Raw genomic sequence first — 21,340 nt, forward strand, 5'->3', positions numbered from 1 at the left:
TCACAGGACTTTCCATAACTGTCTGACCTACTTAGATTTCCAAGTTCTCCATGAATACTGTACAATGAACTTGGAAAACAATTCTCTAAGGCACTGAATACGTCACTTCAAGTGACATAAGATATTTCCTCCCAGGATCTGACCTTTTCATAGTGTTTGTTTTAATGGAGATGGAAACAATTCAAACACAATAAGGCAAGAATATGAAAAATAAGACACATTTATTTAAATAAAAATAGATGCACACACCACACACAATGTACAATGGATATGGCTTACACACAACAATATTTGCAGTTCCTAAACCAATAGGCAAAATCATAAAAATAAAGGTCGATGCATGCATAAAAGCAAAAAATTCAGAATCTGTTGTCCAATTCAGTTCAAGAGGAGGCAAACTATCAAAGATGCTTCGTCAGCTTGTTCCCCAAGCCAATTGAAGCACGCATTCTTCAGACTTTCTCTATAATGTTTCACTGTAGTAATTAATTCTTTAATGCCTTAAAGATAACAGGAATGACCCACTGATCACTGTTCTTGCACAATCTTTGTTGAAATGAATGGGGCTTGTGCAGTAGGGGTGCTTCAGAGAGCGTATGCCTTACTAGGCCACATTCCAGAGAACTATTTTCACCATGCTTGAAGGCTTCCATGTCCCAGCAGGCATTAAACCTTTCCTCTTGGTCAAGGATTCTTGCCCTCTCCTCACACAATATTCAACCTGCCATTAGGGTGGCCACTTATGCATTGCCAAACAAGAGGATGAGAGAGGACACCAATCTGCATAACATTTGCATATGCTAATTTATATGTTTACATGCAAATTTAGAAATAATAACTGTAATTCAAATATAAATACAATGCATCTCACCACTGTGAGGAAGACTACCTAGGTGATCTGTGTGTCTGCTCAGTTTGCTGTGCAGGTGCTAACTGTTGACAGGCAACTTCAAGGCCCCTGCTGCTCTCTCTCCTTAGGGCTCTTTATCTTGGACTGGACAGTGCTTCAAATAGAGGACACCTTGAAACAGAGGACCATCCTCTGACAACTCCTCAAATAGAGGACTGCCCTCTGTAAAATAGGACACCTGCCCACCTTACCTGCCATAGCATATCACAAACTGCTTTTGAAAGTTCCCTTAGTTTCAAAAATGTTTTGATTTGTTATGTGTGATATGGTTCAAGAAGCATTCAGCCAAGTCCTGCTTAGGGATATGGAACTTGTGGAACAGTTCACTAAACTCTAGCCATGGGTTCTGGGACATAGTATGAACAAACCCTTCCTTGATGCATTTGATTATACATGGCAGCCTCCTTGAAATATTTCCAATCATCACCACCTTTTAGCATAACTTCTAACAAGGTGACTTTCAAAATTATATGTCTACATTGACAAAGGAAAGGGCATCATGATTCTTTGTGAGTTTGATCATACAATGAACAATTGCTCATATGCCGTAAGTTTAAAAAAAAACAAGGAAACCCCAACTTTTTTTTTTTTTTAAGATTTCTCAGAGGTCTAAAGACTGTGGAAAGTTTTTCTACAGCACATAACCTATAGATATGTGCTATTCTTCCCTTTTAAAGAATGCTAAAATATTTACAATATTGTTTAGGCAACTGGAAACACACTTGGATGCACTGCTGTTTTGTTTTTTTAAATAGTCAAGGAAATAATACATAAGGACAAGCAAAGGGGTAACGGGATTGGAAGTGCTATAAAAACACATTCATTAGGGCTACAAAGGACTCTAGAAACCAGTGGTCTTAAGCATGCAGAAAACTCTATATGATATTAAACAATTTTAAGATGTAAGCCAACTGTATATGCAAACTCAGTAACATTCTGCTCTGGAGCAGTTTATGCTCTATACCTTACAAATACACCTTACAGTTTTCCCCTATTCATGAGTTTTCCTGCTGATCACAGAATTCCTCCTATTTTCTTATAAAACCTAGTATTAGAGAATACGTTTCTGAAGTGCAATACCATTCTAGAGGTAAAATAATGACTGATTATCTTTCTTTGGAGAAGTCACCGAAATAAGTCAGTTTAAAAATAATCAGTCCAGACTTTAATTTACTTATAGCAGCAACACTGTTTGAGAGTTAACAATAATCACAAGAGGGAGGTGCTGGTATGTTTTGTTTTATTCTCCATTTTGTTTTGTTTAGTACTAGAAATCTGAGAGTACATTCCAGTGGGACGTTCTCTAGGACATACCCCAATGAAATGAATGAAGAGTAGCATTCTTGACTAGCTCTTGTTCATTTCAATAGGACTTGTGCGTAAGAACTACTTAGTGTGCAATCCTATGCATGTTTAGACAGAAAAAGGCCTACAACTCCTAGCGTTCCCCAGCTAATTACATATAATTTAGCTATTATGGAATGATTCACATGGAACTTGCGGAACAGTTCACTAAACTCTAGCCATGGGTTCCGGGACATAGTATGAACAAACCCTTCCTTGATGCATTTGATTATACATGGCAGCCTCCTTGAAATATTTCCAATCATCACCACATTATATACATAATGTGTATATGTTCACATTATGTATCTGATATGCACTGTAATAAAATAATAGCAACACATACTATAATCAGAAATAGAAATTTCTGATTATCTACAGAAGATTAAAGTCCATGCTGGCTGGGGAATGCTGGGAGTTGAAGGACTTTTGTTCTGTCTAAACATGCATAAGATTGCACTGTTAGAGGATTATACTGCTGGCCATTCATATTTCTAATGAAAAAAAAGTTTCCCTGACTTTAATCCGCTGTAGACTTCAGCCAGAAATTTCTATTTCTGATTACAGTATGTATTGTTTTATTACAATACACATCAGATACATAATGTGAACACTTACATATGTGTGAATTGTTCCATAATAGCTAAATTATTTGTGGTTAGTATGTACTAGTTTCTCATTTGCTTGTTGACATCTTTTGTTCAAAATGTTCATGTTCTTTATGCTTTGATTTGTTACTCTGTTACTTTTGCTCCAAAAAGCACAATAAGATACTGTAGTGTAGAGAAAAGGAACTGGCATCACTCTTAATTAAGTCATGTTCATTTTAAGCAAGCAAATGGTATGAAACATATTGAAATGAGTGGGACTAATCACACAAGTATTAGCAAAAATGGGATGCCAGATGGCATTTTAACGTGGCAGTAGTAGAAAGAATGCTTCACTCTGAGAACCCAATTTCTCATATCCTCGAAACAGTTTTCGCAGAGCAAATATTTTTCATTCTAAAATCATTACACAAGTTACTTACACTAATATGGTTTCACTGCCCTTTTAAATATGGAGCTCTTTTATAATTTAAATACAATATTGTTTAAATATAAATACAGATTTACACAGTATCTGAAATGGGCAAAAGGAAAAGGAAATCAGCTTGTGTGTTGATATTCTGCTATTTTTGACACTTGTAAGACAGGATTATTATTTGCACCTCTGCTAACTTTTGACTGTGATAATTATTTTTGTTGAATTTCTGTAGATATTTAAGCTGGATACAACTCAACTTCCTGCCTGGGTTTTCATTGCTAGATCTCATTGTTTCAAATGCAGATATTTAATGCAATTGTATAATTTGGCTGAAACTTCTTGTGCAGCATTATAAAAATGTGACTTTTTTCACAAATGGTGCTTGCTTGCTTATTTATTTTTAATTCCCAGTATCTGTGATTTAAATGTAAAACTTACATTGGCTAGCATTTACATTTGACTTGAAAATGGCTCTCTCATTTCTGTTCCACAATGACATTCACAAAATGATGAGTTCAGATTAAAAGTTGTTCTTTAACCTGTAAAGCTATCCTTAGCTTTCCTTGAGAATGATTAATCATGACAACAGGTTACACTGTAACCATTACAGGTTCTTTACCCTGATTATTTTGCTTCTGTAGGTTGCAATTTTAATAAAACCCTATTGTTTTCATTCAAATACAAACATTCTAATCACCTAGACTTGTCCCCTGTGAGCTTCCAGATTACACAGAGCGTAGACTCCAGTGGTCATTCTTGTTTTATATTGCTTACATAGGTTGCCCATCAACACCAGAGAGATCACCTGGCAACTCCCTGGATCCTACTTCCAAGGCAGTTACAACATGATACTGAGGTTAATGAATGAAAGCCCAAGCTTTAGGTAAAGTGTGTGAACTTGTTTTTTTTTTTTTAATGTTAACAACATATGTTGCTGGAACTTCATAGATCATCCAGAAAAGCAAGAGATATCACTAAATATTTAATAATGCAAGGTCACCAAGGTTAACATGTCTTTTCAAAATGTATCATGGATCTTATGCACCACAGCCAAGTAGCACTTTAATCCAATATCCAATAATCCAATAGGCAACATCTCAGACAATTAAATGCTGCTTAATATAGCTGGGCTAGCTTTATGTTCAAGTCTAGGCTCATAGTGACACCTATCGACTCAACATTTGGTCTTCCATCTAACTAATGATCAAACCTTGAATTCTGGTTGGCTTATGAGATACAGTCTACCGTTTATTAAAAGGGTGTGTTTATTAATGAACGGCTGGTTGCCAGAACACTCAACCTACCGTACTTTATGGATGTTTTCTTTTGAGTGACAGTACAGTTTGGTAAGAACAGGTCCTAGGTATTTTTTTCCCTCTTACATACTCCCAGTCTGAAAGGAACACAAAAGCAATTTGTGTTAAGTTAACCAATGCTCCTGCACACATTTTAATTTTTTTTATCTAAAGCTTAGGTGTCAGCTTTTCCATATGTTCCCTCTGGTGGTCGGTAGTACTTTGGGAAAGCCATCAGCTGAATCATGTTGAAAGCATACTTTCTGCATTTGACATTCTTCAGTACATTCTCTATGCGGCATCCTTCTCTGGTGAAAAGGGGGGAAAAAGACAACTGCATGAAACAAAGAATAAATAAATATGTTTTATTTGTACATTGCAGAGTTTCAGCAACAATTGAAGTAAAAATAACAAAGATCCAACTCTACAATATATTTTCCACAAGTGATGATACATCTTACAAAATTAGATCCAAGGCCAGGCCCAATACAGTTATTGCCCTTAGAAGTAGGTTGTGGGATTTATTTTTAATATTTGTCTATCACTGTGGTTTGATTAAAGATTAAATACTTTATGATATATTTTACTCTACTTTTAGAAATATATTTACTTTAAAAATTCTTTATTTTTTTTCAGATTGGTTTTGTTTCATTTTTGTAGTACATGTTAAACTTCACATGTAGTCTTACGTGTGCAGGTTCTAGGAATAAGGCATTTTATTAAATCTGGCCCTATAGATTTGTAAAGGAAATTCCCATCTTTGTCTTATCAATATGTTTAGCTTTGCAAATGAAAGAAAGAGAAAATGGCTTTCCGATAGCCTGATCCAATCCTCTGCTTTACAAAAAAGGGATGCTTGGTTCATACACAAAAGTCACAAGAGCCAACATGGTGCATCAAGACGCAAAGAAAACTTTGTTTAAAAGAATATAAATGTGTCTTGTAAAGCAAAAGAAACCAAAGCAACAGTTACAAACAGGTTAATTTTGTTACAAAACAGAACTTATTGAATGCCATAGAATGGCTTGACAGAAAAGGGTTAGTTGCAACAAATAAAAAAGAGTGAACTATTTGCTAAAACAGAAGGATCCTACCAGCAAGTAACAATGAAAGCAGCACACTGAAAATTAATCTTACAAACGACCTGTCCAGACTATGCAACTTGGATTTAATTGTATGTGTGCAAATGCATTTTAAATCTTCACATACCTTTTGACTGACTAAGGGCTGATTATCACCACAGACAAACTTGCGAATATCTTCATACTGTGAGTTTTACCACCACATTTTCACGTAAGGAACCATTTGTCTGATGCGGTCTCCCCATGTAAAAACTTTAAAGATACCATTCTTCCTTTTAAGATAAACCTTGGCAGTTTACACACGTGAGTGCATGTGTGCGTGTTGGAGATGGGGTGAAGAATGATTTCTGCAAGTCTGTCCTCAAGTAAAAATGAGATGGTAAAATCACTCTGTAAGGGTGTGAATTGGCCCTAAATATGAGTCTTGTAAAAAAATGGGAATTCAAATTTCATGACTAGATCATATCTAATCGAGAAACACCAATATAAATGGGCTTTATTAGAACTAATGATAGTGCAAAAAGGTTTGCTAGAAATAGAAAACACTTGATGCTTTCTTGATGTCTTGGGTGGGGGGAGGAAAGCTTTTACAGTTCAAGACATCGGCATCTTAAGGAGAAATTTATGGGTCTGAAAAATGCAGAAATAATACAGCACAATTTTTAATTTCAAGCTGTTGCTGTTCATAGAAAAAGAAGAAGAGAAGTGAACTTTACTGATATTTGGCTAATAATAAAGCAAGACTTAAAATAAGCCACACAACCAGCAAATGCGAGCTGACAAGCAGCAAGGCGACAGGATAGAAGTGACGAGAAGTTGGCTTGTTATCAGTTAGACAGCCTGTCTCGGGATCATCCGACTCATTCAGTGCTCCCTGGGTTTGTCTGCTGTTAAACAGGGGAAGTTAGGAACAAATAAGATAGCATTTAATAGGAGAGAAAGGCAACACTTAGGTATTCCAACAACAAAGATGGCCACACAGTATAACAGATGTATGCTAAAAAATTCTATTTAGGCTGCTTTGACCACTAAATAAGAATATATTCCACCTATTTAAGGCTATTCTTCAAATGGAAAAAAACAAGCATCCAATGGGAAAAAGCCCTCACTGATATTTCTTAGGACGTTAAAGATGCATTCATGGGTTAGAAGCTCTTAATGGAATCCTCACTGGAAGGGAGTAAAACAAGCCTGAAATGCCATGAAGTGGAATAAATGGATAAATGTATGATTTTCAGGAAAGGAAACAGGAACAAGTGGGGCCAATGCAAAGCTCCTCAGACCCTGATGCAACCCTGTACCCATAGCATCTCCTAGCATTGAAATGGATAGGGGTAACTCAGTTTTGTGGCACTTTTGTTTGTGTACTGGGGTTGCTATTATGCAGCTCCTGACAGCTTGGAATCTCTGCTTTTCCTTTATTTAAACCTCTACTTTGTCGACATTATTTGCTCACGAAATGCAGGGCAAGTGTCAGCGGGCAGCTGCTAGGACCCCAGCACCCTGGAAGGGCCTGCTGCTGACGAATGTCTTGTCTCCCCTTTAATTTTTTTTCTCCTGGCCTGGTGTTCCAAGCAGCAGAATTTACTTGCTATTTAAATTTCTCACAATGTCCCTGGTATAGCACCACTTCAGGGCATTGTGGGAAATTAAAATGGCATCTAAAGTCAGCTGCTAGGCATTGATTGGAGCACTGCTGCCACTCACCAACTGATTTATGTAATAAATAAATAAATAAATAAATAAGCAAGCCAACCAAGGCTCATTGATTGGAGCACCCCACCCCCAAACTCATTTTGCCCAGAAGCCCTACAAACCTGAAGCCAGCCCTGCATAAGGGCTTTCTGTAACGAAGTTATTTCAAACATTTCAGTTCTTAAAAAGAAATCAAACAAATTTGATTATGTATTTGCAAGTTCAATACTTATGCGTGCCTAACTTGTAGGTTAAAAACCAGTAAAACCGGATAAAAAACGGATAAAAACTTTGCCTCCCTGCCAAACTCCTAGAGGTCTGAAGGAAAAGAAGCACATGAAGTTGACATAAGTTACTATCAATGAGAAGGGGAACTGGGGAAAAAATAGGGGCCAAATATAGGAAGTAATTTTTAGAGCTGTGCACAGATGTCCTCTTAAAACTCTCCACCTTGTTTGCGGGCAGAGAAAATTGGGGGAGAATTTCTCCAAGGGAAGGAGAAATTCTCAACAGTTTCTCACAGGTAGGGCTGCCCACTGGCGGAGCTTGTAGCACAGCTTCTTTCATTTTTGGTTAAGGGTTTTGGGGTTTTTCGTGCTACAACAGCATCAACTGTGTTGGCAGGCTGGCCCCCATTTTGCATCCACCACAATGCAGGTGTGCGTGTGTGTGGGGTGGAGGGCAGTGTTGTGTCTAGCTCTAGGGATGAGGTGGACTTAGTGCTTTGCCAAAACTTGTCCCCCAATTTCCAGAAAGTTTTCTTCCCCCACGAAAGGGGCTTCCATTGTTCTGCCTCATTGTCAGGACAGGCCATAATTTATGTTGAATTTCTTTTGGTGGTGTTTTTGAGCTTACCTAATCACAGCTAGCCTCCCAGGCTGCCTGCACTTCCTGATCTGAAAAAGCCCTATGGGAAGATTTATTTATTTATTATTTAAAACATTTGTATCCCACTCTATATCATTAAGATCTCAGGGTGGTGTACAGATAAAATCAATTTAAACAGTATAAAACAATAAATAATTTAAACACCTAAAACATATTAAACCATTAAACAAACCAATACCAATTAAAATCTAAAACAATAAAACAGTAAAAAGCCATGTTTAGCTCATGATGCCTTCCGCTTGGCTTCAACTGAAGTGTAGAGAGCTGAGGAGGCTACAGGCTGCCAGAGATGATAGTGCAATGAAAGTCAGGATACTTGTGCTCATTCTTTGGTAAGATAAACACAGGAAACCCAACCCCAACCCTGGAGAATTTCTTGGATTTCTTTTCAAAAGTAATTTCTCTTCTATCAAATTGAATGAGAATGGTTAAAAAATGTGGGAGAAATTTTCAGCAAAGCACTATTAATTTTTGTGGTTGCTATAAAGCAGAGGGAAGATAGGAGATGTAGGAGTGTTGTGCTGCTATGAAGGCTGAGGACTGGGAAGCTGAGTGGAAGAGTGCCTAGATGTAAGATGGCATACAAAGCAGTGATCTGATGTTACAAATAGTGGAAGAAGTAGAAGCTGAAGAAACAGAGCCCCAATTTGTAAGTCATAATAAGACGGAGTTCTGTGGAGCACCTTGGCTTATTGTTTATACAAGCGGGAATGGGTAAACAAGACACAACTTCCCAACCATGGTTTGTTTAGAGTTACATGTGAACCAGGAACTCTGGCTTATCTCTCCCTTGACAAGCCAGAGTAATAAGTCATGGTTTGCTGTTGGCTTATGACAGTGTTTACAAGCATGCCCATAAAAATAAGCCAGGACCCTTTCTTATCATGACCTATGAATCGGGTCTCGTGACAGAGTAAGCATACAGTTGAAGAAAAGGAGGCCTGGACACATGAGGCCTTGGGATAATATGTGCCAGAAACCCAAGGGGGAACGGAAGTTGAAAAGTTGGTGAGAAGAGAGTGCGGTACATTTCTCATTTTAATTTGAATTGTCTAGCTAAATACTTTTGGCTGCATCTCCAATAACATTAAATTCCAGGAATTTCAAACATATAAACATTAAGTAAAAGATAGCAACTGTAAAAGAAGCTGAAGAAGCTTTAAACTGAAGCACTAATATATGTCAACATACCTCTATCCACAATTTCTAAAATAAGCTAACAATCACTGTTAGTATTTGAATTCAGGTCTATAATATCACAATATAATTGTGTTTCCCTTGAAATGAAATAGTCTGTGTACGAGAGAGAGCGAGAGAGAGAGAGAGAGCGAGAGAGAGAGAGAGTGTGAGAGAGAGAGCGATAGCGCATCGGTGAAATCTTCAGTTATTCTAAAATACATGTCACAGTATTTTGCACATCAGCAGCATCTGGGCCTAATCTTGACAGGAGAGACAAATTAAATCATCCAGATCCTACCTAGATAATGCTGTACATGATAAGATCAGACGAATTAGGTCTCTACTGTATGGATTTGATATTGCCATAGTCCAGGTAGGCATGGCTATTTTTTCATAACAGGGAGCAGGGTGCTAAATATCATCATTGTACAATGATACATTGGTACAATGAATGCTCATGATGGATAGAAGGGTATTTTTTTTTTTTAAGTACATTCATATATGCAAGTGATCCACATTCTTTTATGTGCTCTTTAAACCAGTGGAAATGATGTTAGGAAAAGGGAATACTGCTGCTTATTATATAAATTGGGGACTAATTTAATTACAATCCAGAATCAAGATCAAAGTTGGTGCAAAGGATGAAATGGAATTGCAGAAAACGTTGTACAAATAAATGTATCTGATGGGATACTAATCTGACATTGTTTCTGAATCTTTATAACTCTTCAAAGTTGACTGAAAATCGTGAAAAGAATTCTGGTTACAAAAACAAGGGGACCTGAGCAGAAATTCTGAAGTGTAGCTAGCAATTCAGCTCCTTTAAGAATTTACTGCTGAACAGGTATGGGTATTAATTGAAAAAAATAAGGTATATTTTTTTAGGGTGAAATTCTGATCATGTTTCGACAGTAAACAGACCTACAGCTCTCAGCATTCCCCAGCCAGCATGGCTAGCTGGGGAACGCTGGGAGTTGTAGGGCTAATGATTTTGCGAATGGTTGCATGTATCAAATAAATAGCAGAATTGCTCTTCCAAGTATGGGTATATAAAAGACAAAAGATATAATGAGATTTCAAGCACATCCAGAGAACAGCAGCTGTGCCAAGGACAGTTAAGCACTGTTCTCTACCCACTCTTTTAATTTTTATATTCCAAATCATGTCATATCAGATGTCACTGCAGAAAGCAATGGTGATTCAGCTACATTTTTGCCTAAGGTCTTGCCTCTCTCAGCTTCCCCAGGGGGGAATGTCTCCATGAGCGATTTACTTGGAGCTGGCTGCATTTGGAGGTCGCTAGGGATATATGACATTGTGGCCATCCAGATAATCCTAGAGATTATCAGGGAAAAAATGGATTTCCTGAGACTGCTTAAAGTCCGATTCTTTTCCTCAAGTCAGGTTCTCCCCGGTTTAGTTGTTGTATGCCCCAACCCCGCATTGACCTCAGGTATGCTAGCCCTGACCAGGGGTGTGCCTTTCACCGTGACCCGTCAAGTGGTGTTTCCTATGTGTTTCCTGTCCCTGTACAAACCAATTAGTGTCTACTCAGAAGTAACTCCCATTGTGCTCAATGAGGCTTCTTCCCAGAAGGTCCACATCACAGTTTACAGAGATCCCCATCAATTGAAATGGCACAGTTTAAAGCACAAATACCCTAAAGGTTGTAAAGGACAGTCTCGAGGCTCCGATTCTCCCTTGTTTGGTTTATTGCCTTAGGAAGTAACTACTTCATACCTTCATTATAGAGATCCCGTGCAGCATTGGGTTAAAAAGGGGGCTGGTTTCTCATCCCTATGTTTCTTCCCCCCCCTTCCCAGCACAAGCATATGTGTGTCTACTCAGAAGCAACTCCCATTGTGCTCAATGAGGCTTGTTCCTGAAATGCAGGTGCATCTGGAGCTTCACGGGAAAGGAGAAAGGGGGAGGGAAGAAGCCACTCTTACTGGTTGAGCAGCCGCTGCCAGTCAGATGACATTCACTCCAACCCCCACCCCACCCGGAAATATGTCGACCTCCTCAACCTCTCAGCGGCTTTTGATACCGTTGACCATGGTATCCTCCTGGACCGCCTGGAAGGGTTGGGCATTGGAGACACCATATTGCGGTGGTTCTGGTCCTTTCTCTCCAGCAGGTACCAGAGGGTAGCACTGGGAGAGGAGGTTTCGGACCCATGGCCACTCACTTGTGGGGTGCCACAGGGTTCCATCCTCTCCCCGATGCGATTTAACATCTATGTGAAGCTGCTGGGGGCTATCATTAGGAGGTTTGGGGTGCGGTGTCATCAATATGCGGATGACACGCAGCTCTACCACTCGTTCAAATCTTCACCAAGGTTGGCCGTAGAATCCCTGTCCAAATGTCTGGAGACGGTGAGTGGCTGGATGGGGAGGAATAAGCTGAAGCTGAACCCTGACAAGACTGAGGTACTTTTGGTGGGAGACAAGAGGAGGCTGGGGGATGTTGACCTGGTGTCGAATGGGGTATGGCTACCCTTGAAAGACCAGGTCCGCAGCCTGGGGGTCATTTTGGACTCCCAGCTGTCCATGGAGGCTCAGGTGTCAGCTGTGAGCCGGACAGTGCTGTATCAACTCCATCTGATATGGCGGCTGCGCCCCTTCCTTCCCGACCATCTGCTCCCATCGGTAGTACATGCCCTGGTCTCCTCTAATTTAGACTACTGTAATGCGCTCTACGTAGGGTTACCCTTGAAGACGGTTCGGAAGCTGCAGCTGGTACAGAACGCGGCGGCTTGCCTGATTAAAGGCAGCCGCCGGCGAGATCACATCACTCCAGTGCTGAAGGAGTTGCACTGGTTACCAGTTGTTTTCCGGACCAAATTCAAGGTGTTGGTTTTGACCTTCAAAACCCTATATGGTTCCGGCCCAGCCTATCTTAAGGAGCGCCTCCAGCAACAGCAGACAGGCCGCTTAACAAGATCAGCCTCGGATGGCCTTCTCTCTGTCCCATCATCCAGGACAGCTAGACTGGTGGGGACAAGGGAGAGGGCCTTTTCTGTGGTAGCCCCCACTCTGTGGAACTCCCTCCCTAGGGAATTCCACCACGCCCCCTCTTTAATGACCTTCTGCCGTGCATTAAAAATGTGGTTGTTCAGGCAGGCATTTGGTGTGGGTTAAGAAAATCTGATGCTGTAAAGAACAATATTGTTTAGGAACCTGGAATGTAAGATCAATGAATCAAGGTAAGCTGGAGGTGGTCAAACATGAGATGGCAAGATTGAACATCGACATCTTGGGAATCAGCGAACTAAAATGGACAAGCATGGGCGAATTTAATGCAGGTGACCATTATATCTCCTACTGTGGGCAAGAATCCCTTAGAAGAAATGGAGTAGCACTCATAGTCAACAAAAGGGTGGGAAAAGCAGTACTGGGCTACAATCTCAAAAACGATAGAATGATCTCAGTACTAATCCAAGGCAAACCATTCAACATCACAGTAATTCAAGTCTATGCCCCAACCACTGAGGCTGAAGAAGCTGAGGTTGATTGGTTCTATGAAGACATACAACACCTTCTAGAACTAACACCAAAAAAAGATGTCCTCGTCATCATAGAGGATTGGAATGCTAAAGCAGGAAGTCCAGAAATCACCGGGATAACAGGCAAGCATGGCCTTGGTGTACAGAATGAAGCAGGACAAAGGCTAATACAGTTTTGCCAAGAGAACATGCTGCTCATAGCAAACACTCTTTTCCAACAGCACAAGAGGCGACTCTACACATGGACATCACCAGATGGTCAATATCGAAATCGGATTGATTATGTCCTTTGCAGCCAAAGATGGAGAAGCTCTGTACAGTCAGTAAAAACAAGACCTGGAGCTGACTGTGACTCAGATCATGAGCTTCTTATTGCAAAATTTCGGCTTAAATTGAAGAACGTAGGGAAAACCACTAAAGCATTCCGGTATGACCTAAATCCTATCCCTTATGAATATACAGTGGAGGTGAGGAATAGATTTCAGGGATTAGACCTGATAGACAGAGTGCCTGAGGAACTATGGACGGAGGTCCGTAACATTGTTCAGGAGGCAGCAACTCAATGCATCCCAAAGAAAAAGAAATGCAAGAAAGCCAAGTGGCTGTCTGATGAGGCTTTACAAGTAGCTGAGGAAAGAAGGGAAGTAAGAAGCAAGGGAGAAAGGGGAAGATATATCCAACTGAATGCAGAGTTCCAGGGAATAGCAAGGCGAGACAAGAAGGCCTTCTTAAATGAACCATGCAAAGAAATCAAGGAAAACAAGAGAATGGGAAAGACTAGAGATCTCTTCAAGAAAATCGGAGATCTCAAGGGAAAGTTTTGTGCAAAGACGGGCATGATAAAGGACAAAGAAGGCAGGGACCTAACAGAAGCAGATGAGGTTAAGAAGAGGTGGAAAGAATACACAGAAGAACTATACAGGAAAGATCTGAATGTCCCTGATAGCCATGATAGTGCGGTCACTGAACTTGAGCCGGACATCCTAGAAAGTGAAGTCAAGTGGGCCTTAGGAAGCATTACTAACAACAAAGCTAGTGGAGATGACAGTCTTCCAGCTGAGCTATTTAAAATCCTAAAAGATGATGCTGTTAAAGCGCTGCATTCAATATGCCAACAAATTTGGAACACTCAACAATGGCCGCAAGACTGGAAAAGGTCAGTTTACATTCCAATTCCAAAGAAGGGCAACGCCAAAAAGTGTTCAAACTACTGCACAATTGCGCTCATTTCACATGCCAGCAAGGTTATGCTCAAAATCCTACAAGCTAGGCTTCAGCAGTATGCGAACCGAGAACTACCGGAAGTACAAGCTGGGTTTCGAAGAGGCAGAGGAACTAGAGATCCAATCGCCAACATTCACTGCATCATGGAGAAAGCAAGAGAATTCCAGAAAAACGTCTATTTCTGCTTCATTGACTACGCAAAAGCCTTTGATTGTGTGGATCACAACAAACTGTGGCAAATTCTTAAAGTGATGGGAGTACCAGACCACCTTACCTGTCTCCTGAGAAACCTGTACGAGGGTCAAGAAGCAACAGTAAAAACCAGACATGGAACAACCGATTGGTTCAAAATTGGGAAAGGAGTACGACAAGGCTGCATATTGTCACCCTGCTTATTTAACTTATATGCAGAGTACATCATGGGTTGGATGAATCAGAGGTCGGAATTAAGACTGCTGGGAGAATTATCAACAACCTCCGATATGCAGACGATACCACCCTAATGGCAGAAAGTGAAGAGGATCTTAAGAGCCTCTTGTTGAGGGTGAAAGAGGAGAGTGCAAAAGCTGGTTTGAAACTCAACATTAAAAAAACTAAGATCATGGCATCTGGCCCCATCACTTCCTGGCATATAGAAGGGGAAGAAATGGAAGCAGTGACAGATTTTACTTTCTTGGGCTCCAAGATCACCACAGACGGTGACTGTAGCCATGAAATTAAAAGACGCTTGCTCCTTGGGAGGAAAGCTATGGCCAACCTACACAGCATAGTAAGAAGCAGAGACATCACCTTGCCGACAAAGGTTCGTATAATCAAAGCTATGGTTTTCCCAGTAGTAATGTATGGCTGTGAGAGCTGGACTATAAGGAAGGCTGAGCGCCGAAGAATCGATGCTTTCGAACTGTGGTGCTGGAGAAGAGTCTTACGAGTCCCCTGGACTGCAAGGAGGTCAAATCAGTCCATCCTAAAGGAAATCAACTCTGACTGCTCATTGGAAGGACAGATGCTGCAGCTGAAGCTCAAATATTTTGGCCACCTAATGCAAAGAGAAAAGTCACTGGAAAAGACCCTGATGCTGGGAAAGATCGAAGGCAAAAGGAGAAGGGGACGGCAGAGGATAAGATGGCTAGATAGCATCACCGATGCAACGAATATGGACTTGAGCACACTCCGGGAGAGAGCGGAGGACAGGAAGGCCTGGCGTGCTATGGTCCATGGGGTCACGAAGAGTCGGACACGACTTAACGACTGAACAACAACAAAGTTATTTGCTTTGGTTTTGGAATCGAAAGCATATGGCCCATTACACCACTAGCTTAAAGAAAACACACTGACAGAAATAAAGATGGAAATGTGGAAATTTGATTTTTTATATCTCATAAGGTTGAACAGGTCTTGATAGATATATAGACCTGGATTTAAAAGACAAATCAAAATCCTCAAGAAGTCATTGGATGTCTCTCTCAAACAGTCCCCCCCCCCCCATGGCAAAAGACAAGCTGCTTTTGGAATAGAGGGAATTTCAAAGCAGTTTGGGATATAGACTGCGAGCCTCATGTCTGAAATCTGGGAAGGTTTGGGCTCCATACATAATTGCTCACTGTTTGCAAAGTTGGGGGAGTTCATTTCTGTCCCCTCCCCCCCAAATTAGAATTTAAGTACTCTGCGTATTTTAAATATGTCATGTTTCCAGGATTTTTAAAAATCGAAGATACTGACTTAATTGTTATTTGAAGGAAAAATGGACAATGTGAAACAAATGCATTATGCTTGATGCAACAGATGAAAAGTAACATATCAATATAGAAAAGTAACATATCAAAAAACACACATCTGTGTTGGGCTGGATCCAGTCACGTTACAGTGCAGCACCTCTACATGGAAGATTCACTACAGGGACTAATAAAGGCAGGTTACCTTCTTTTCGACTCATGCAGCGCAGCACACGGTGCAGGTATCACATCATACTATTATCAGAAGCCATTTTCCACATTGCAAATCCTTTTACTGGACACTCTGGTGCAGTGTTTACACACTCCCATTTCCGCCTGCTTGGGGTGGGGGGATCCTTTATGTCCTAACTAAGACAATCTCTCCATTTCCCAGTGAACATCAGCTTCCAGCACAAGTCATAATCTGATTGGTGCTTGTGTTATGTAGAGCTTCCTTAGCAAACCCTAACAGAGATTTGCAGGTGCAGCCTCCCAAAGGAAAACTGTAATGTGGAAAAGGTCTTTAGATATAAAAATGATGGATTATTTTTAGTCACTGGAAAGTGCTAAATAAATGTAAAACCAGAAGAACAGGTATACTGTTTCTTTCTATGAACATTTTGAAGCATTCAGAATTTCAAGATTATTACTGTACACCAGGGGAGTTGAACTCAAACTCCCCACTTGGTGGCCACACCATAATTGCTCACCAACATATCATTTTTAATGTGGTAGGTGGAAGCTTAGAGTAGAATAAGTAGTTTACTTCTAAAAATACTCACCATCCAGTCCCAATGTGCTACCCTTCGACATCTTGTTCTTTAAAATGTTAACATCTCCACCACTAACCCCAATCACCAGCTCTCCATCCTGAAGTTTTCAACTCTCCATCTAAGCTCCCTTGTGCTAATACTTGCCCTCCCAAATAACCTCTCATGTCAAAGCAGCTGGCCTTGGCCATCTGTGTCATCCCACTCTCCAGTAGAAAGTTAGCAGTGGCAGAAACTTTCCCTGCATCTGCCTGGAAAGGAGACGGAGGTTAGCAAGTGGCCTTCTTTAAGCAGTTGACAGACAATCCCTGGTTGAAAGGTATAGTATGGCAGGAAATATTAGGCATTCTTTAGATAGGAGACAGAACATTTTCTCATACCCCTTATCGGAGTTTCACCTTTGACAAATAGGGACAGTACTCTGTGATGTTCTGCGCTCTTCTGCTTGAGAGAAAACATACTCCCTCATTTTAGCAAAGGCCATAAAAAGTCAGAAGAGGAGGTTTGATACTGACTAATAATGCCATTGGCAGTTTTTTCTCTCTTCCAGCTAAGAACACTAAATAAACAACAGGCTATTAATCACAGTTCAGTTATACAGATATAATCCCACTGATATCTTAAGAAGCCACAGAAGTTAGTAAATCTCTATGTCAATAACCAAGATGTAAACTGTAGTCAACAGCCAAGATCCAAAGGTCTGTGGAACTAGTTCCGTGAGTCTAAAGGGGCTTCTTGAACAGCAGACTCCCATGCAACACGGGGGAACTGCTTTTGAAACTGTGATGTTTCAGAAGCAATTTGTGATATGGCATTAGGGAAGAATATTGGGCAGCTATAAAAAGAATGAAAAATTCAACTGGGGCTTTCTTCACATGGAGCTTCTATCCTGCGATTGAGATTGCTCCTTCACAGAAGTTTGCAGGCTCTTTACATGATGCTGTGACCCTCCAAGGCATCCCCTGCGCTAAATGCCCTTTGTTCAATTTTTAAATAGATCGCAGATAATGAGCTATCAAATTACCCTGTTGTGTTCCGCTTGAGTTCCCTCCATGAAAAGAGGAAAAGCAGCAAGAAGAGGAGCGAGATCAATGAAAGATGTGGAAGACTCAGATAAGGGAAGGAGGAAGGGGAAAAGGAAGTGGGTGAAAAAGGGGAGTTGTGATCCTGCATTTAAAACGGAAGCAGAAAGCCCCGTTTTAAATGCAAGATTTTAGGCTGGTGTAGAGATGCCCTGGGCTAGTGCGAAGCCCTTGAAGTAGGCCTAAGTGGCAATTCTGATTTCAACATTGATTTAATAAGAAAGCTAATCTGAAATTTCTTCATTTGTCTAAACAGCAAAAATGTTATTCTTCAAATTATATTTAACATTAACAGGGATCTGTGCATAATTCACTTGCATCATTTCTGTAAGAGGATTTATTGTGTTGTTCGTTTGCTTACATAGTTAGATGAACACAATGTTGTATTAACTTGACATTTTTTATATGCATGGTACAAATACTGTGCTTAATTCTTTCGTATACATAGGTTGGCATGACTGAATGCATGCCAGAAAGGCAGCTGGTCAGAATGGTATGACAGCCTTCCAATTGGGGATAGGTGCCTCGTGTGGGGCAGAGTGGTAGGTGGCAGTATTGCAACCGAAACTCTCCCCATGACCTGAGTTCGATCCCAGCGGAAGCTGGGTCCCAGGTAGCCGGCTCAGGTCGACTTAGCCTTCCATCCTTCCGAGGTCGGTAAAATGAGTACCCAGCTTGCTGGGGGAAAGGTAGTCACGACTGGGGAAGGCAATGGCAAACCACCCCGCTATAGTCTGCCATGAAAACGCCAGCAAAAGCAGCGTCCCTCTAGGAGTCAGCAATGATTCGGTGCTTGCACAGGAGGAACCTTTCCCATCAATTAGAAACACTTCATTCAACAAATGTTTACAATGATCAACCTACAGGGATACGTCATATTTTTATTTTATTTACTAATAAATGGTAATAGACAACACTGACTGTGTGACATATCCAAAGTGCATGTTCTTATGCCTAGGCTTAGGCTGATACTATGGGGCATGTCAGAATTCACAGTTCTTCCAAGTACGTGCCCATAATCAATAACCCATAAAATTATAAGCATCAGGTTCCAGGCAAAGCAGATCACTTTTCTTGGTGCCTTGTTTAATGTAAGTTCTCTTATGCCTGGCCACATGAAAACATAAAACAGCAGCAACCTTCTAAATGGCCATATTCTCTGTATCAGGCTCTGAGAGAGAGAGAGAGAGAGACTGCCCTCCTTGTGCTCTCTGCTCTATCCACTCACAATTGCTTATATGTGTATTCATGTGTGTACTGGCTTCTGTGTAGGTGTGAAGGCAAGGGGCGTTTAGGTAAAGAATTATAGAGAGAGTGAGAGAGAATGCATGGTGTCTGTGGGTGGAGAGAGAGAGAGAAAGAATGAATTAATGATGTGTGTATGTCAATGGATAAGTAGACGAGTGAGCACATGCCTTGGTATGCCACTGAACCCATATCAGTGTATTGTTTTATCTCTTTCTCTATCCAAACGTTACAAGCAAATATTTGCACAAAGGTGATTGGGCTTGACATTCCACTCCAAATAAATAAATAAAATTTAAAAACTGGTCAATTGGGAACCCTGTCAGGGACAGGGACAAAGCTGCTGGGAGAAGCATGAATCTCTTCCTTCTCCTGGGAGTTGAAGAGTGATGGCAACAACAGCTGTGCAGGTGTCATCAGCCTCATGCCACTTAGTCCAGTCCAGTCCAATCCAGTCCAGGCACATCTCACCTTCTTGCCAAAGCTGTCGAAGGGAGGTGGAGCAACTGCAACTGTTCCAAATGACAAAGACGGTGCTAACCACCTCTATTTGTGTGTATGTTTGCCTTTTGTTTATTTATAGCATCTGTGTGTCACAGGCAGAAGGAATACATTTTGCAGTATGTAGGCTTGTCATTGTCAGAATAAATAATTTAATTTAAACGTCGACAAATTCAGAAAACACTCGTGGAGTGGAAATATTCCCAACATACAAACAAAACTTAATTGATTCTTTGCAAAAGGAATATATTCAGAATTTCATACCCTTGTTGAAAAGTCTTAATCAGAAGGCCACGAGAAATGCTCCATTATAAAACAAATCTCAACAATGGATTTTCTCAAAATAGGATTCATTGTTTCTGGCTAGGCTGGGGATAGACTGAACAACAGTTCTTACCAAAAGTAAATTTGAGTCTCTGGATTACACTCATTACCTTGAATTCTACAGTGTCCTATGCTACTATTGCAGCTTCCCCTCTTTTGTTATTTAGATTGCTGCAGTATTTCCTAAAGAAAGAGGTTCTATTCTATGTTAGCTGTCTGAGTTACAGGATAGCACACAAATGCCTGGAGACTTACTGGAATGTAAGTGATTTTGAAATATTTCAATTTTTTTTAATGTTTAAATCCCCTTTTAAAACATTACAACACTTGACTACATTGTAATCTTTCAGGCTATCACACCCATTTCGAATCCTAACCCCCAAAGAGATAGCAGAATAGGTTCTCCGCACTAGATTCTTTTTTAGCTTAAAAGTGATCAGCCTTGTTTGTCCTTAATTGATTGCTAAATTGCAGTTGCTCCACTGTTGGTAAAAATGTGCTCCTATATAAAAGTAATAGCAAGCTGACTTCATGCTCCTATGCCACAGAAATAAGCCTCATAAATAAAATGGTGAAGTATTTATCACCCTGGAGGACAGCTTACAATATCACGCTAATTTATAAAACACCCAGTCCTCCAGATGCAATGTGGTGGAGGGAACTGGGAACAATAGAATGCTCAGAATTGACAGCTAACAGGAGGATACCAGTTAATGAATGTCCCCATTGTTTCTGATAAGGAAATAAACTCTCTTAATTTCAATGTGGGCCATTAATTAGACTGCAACAAAATGTGCTTGAGAATATACATTATGGGAGCTTTTTGCTCAACGATTCCTGACAACATTGTGGGGGTCCTTAGGAATCATTTTTAATGGATGGAGAGCACACCCAATTGCTCAGAATGAGTAACAGTATGCAAAATATTCTACTCTACACTTCCTTGTCCCTGGCTTCCAATGGAGCTTGCTTCCAAGTAAGTGGGTATAGGAATGCAGCCTTAACCTCTTTCAGAAGTTGCACAGATGTAGAATTTGGCAATTCTCCGGAAGAGAGGTTTCAATTTGAGAGGCTGTTATTGAGAATGCCTGTGTGTCTTGGGGTCCTGATTTCGCACACACATGGTAAGCAAAGAAGAGCATTTTATTCTTAAAAGAGATATATTAGAGACTTCCTAGTTTAAACATATTTATTTATTTGATTTCTACCCTGCCTTTCAACAAAGAAATGGTGGTCAAGGTGGCTAACATAATTTGTGCAAGGGGGCTACATGTATGGGCAAAAGGCTCATTTATATTTTGGCTTGTGGAATTTGCTACCACAAGACATAGTGATAGCCATGAATTTGGATGGCTTTAAAAGGGGGTTAGACAAATTCATGGAGGAGAAGGCTATCAATGGCTACTAGTCCTGAATGGCTATATGCTTTGTCTAGTATCAGGGGCAATATGCCTATGTACACCACTTGCTGGGGAACATGGGTGGAAGGATGTTGCCCTCATGTCCTGCTTTTGGGTTTCCCATGGTTGACCACTGTGTGAACAGAATGCTGGACTAG

At 40.5% G+C, this 21,340-nt stretch overlaps 1 protein-coding gene and 1 long non-coding RNA gene across 4 annotated transcripts in view; one reads left to right on the top strand and one right to left on the bottom strand.

Annotated features, from left to right (window-relative positions):
• LOC146343923 (uncharacterized) overlaps positions 1 to 21,340 on the top strand; it is a 54,325-nt gene that overhangs the window by 24,486 nt on the left and 8,499 nt on the right. For both annotated transcript variants that reach the window (XR_014792090.1, XR_014792089.1), the window contains one exon: positions 4,059 to 4,163. This is a non-coding gene — a long non-coding RNA (uncharacterized LOC146343923). The remainder of the gene's footprint in view (positions 1 to 4,058; positions 4,164 to 21,340) is intronic.
• The window catches only part of INPP4B (inositol polyphosphate-4-phosphatase type II B), a 436,581-nt gene continuing 419,418 nt past the window's right edge, over positions 4,178 to 21,340 (bottom strand). The window contains exon 25 of one of the 2 annotated variants that reach the window (XM_084856160.1): positions 4,178 to 4,883. In XM_084856160.1, the coding sequence (XP_084712286.1) occupies positions 4,751 to 4,883 (133 nt within the window). In that variant the 3' untranslated portion in view covers positions 4,178 to 4,750. Of the gene's footprint in view, positions 4,884 to 5,231; positions 6,545 to 21,340 lie in introns of those variants that run through there. The other variant, XM_084856159.1, reaches the window with a different exon arrangement.

The sequence above is a fragment of the Heloderma suspectum genome, chromosome 5 (assembly GCF_057233095.1).
Source record: "Heloderma suspectum isolate Gila_16-S chromosome 5, 16-S_ref, whole genome shotgun sequence".
NCBI lineage: Eukaryota > Metazoa > Chordata > Lepidosauria > Squamata > Helodermatidae > Heloderma > Heloderma suspectum.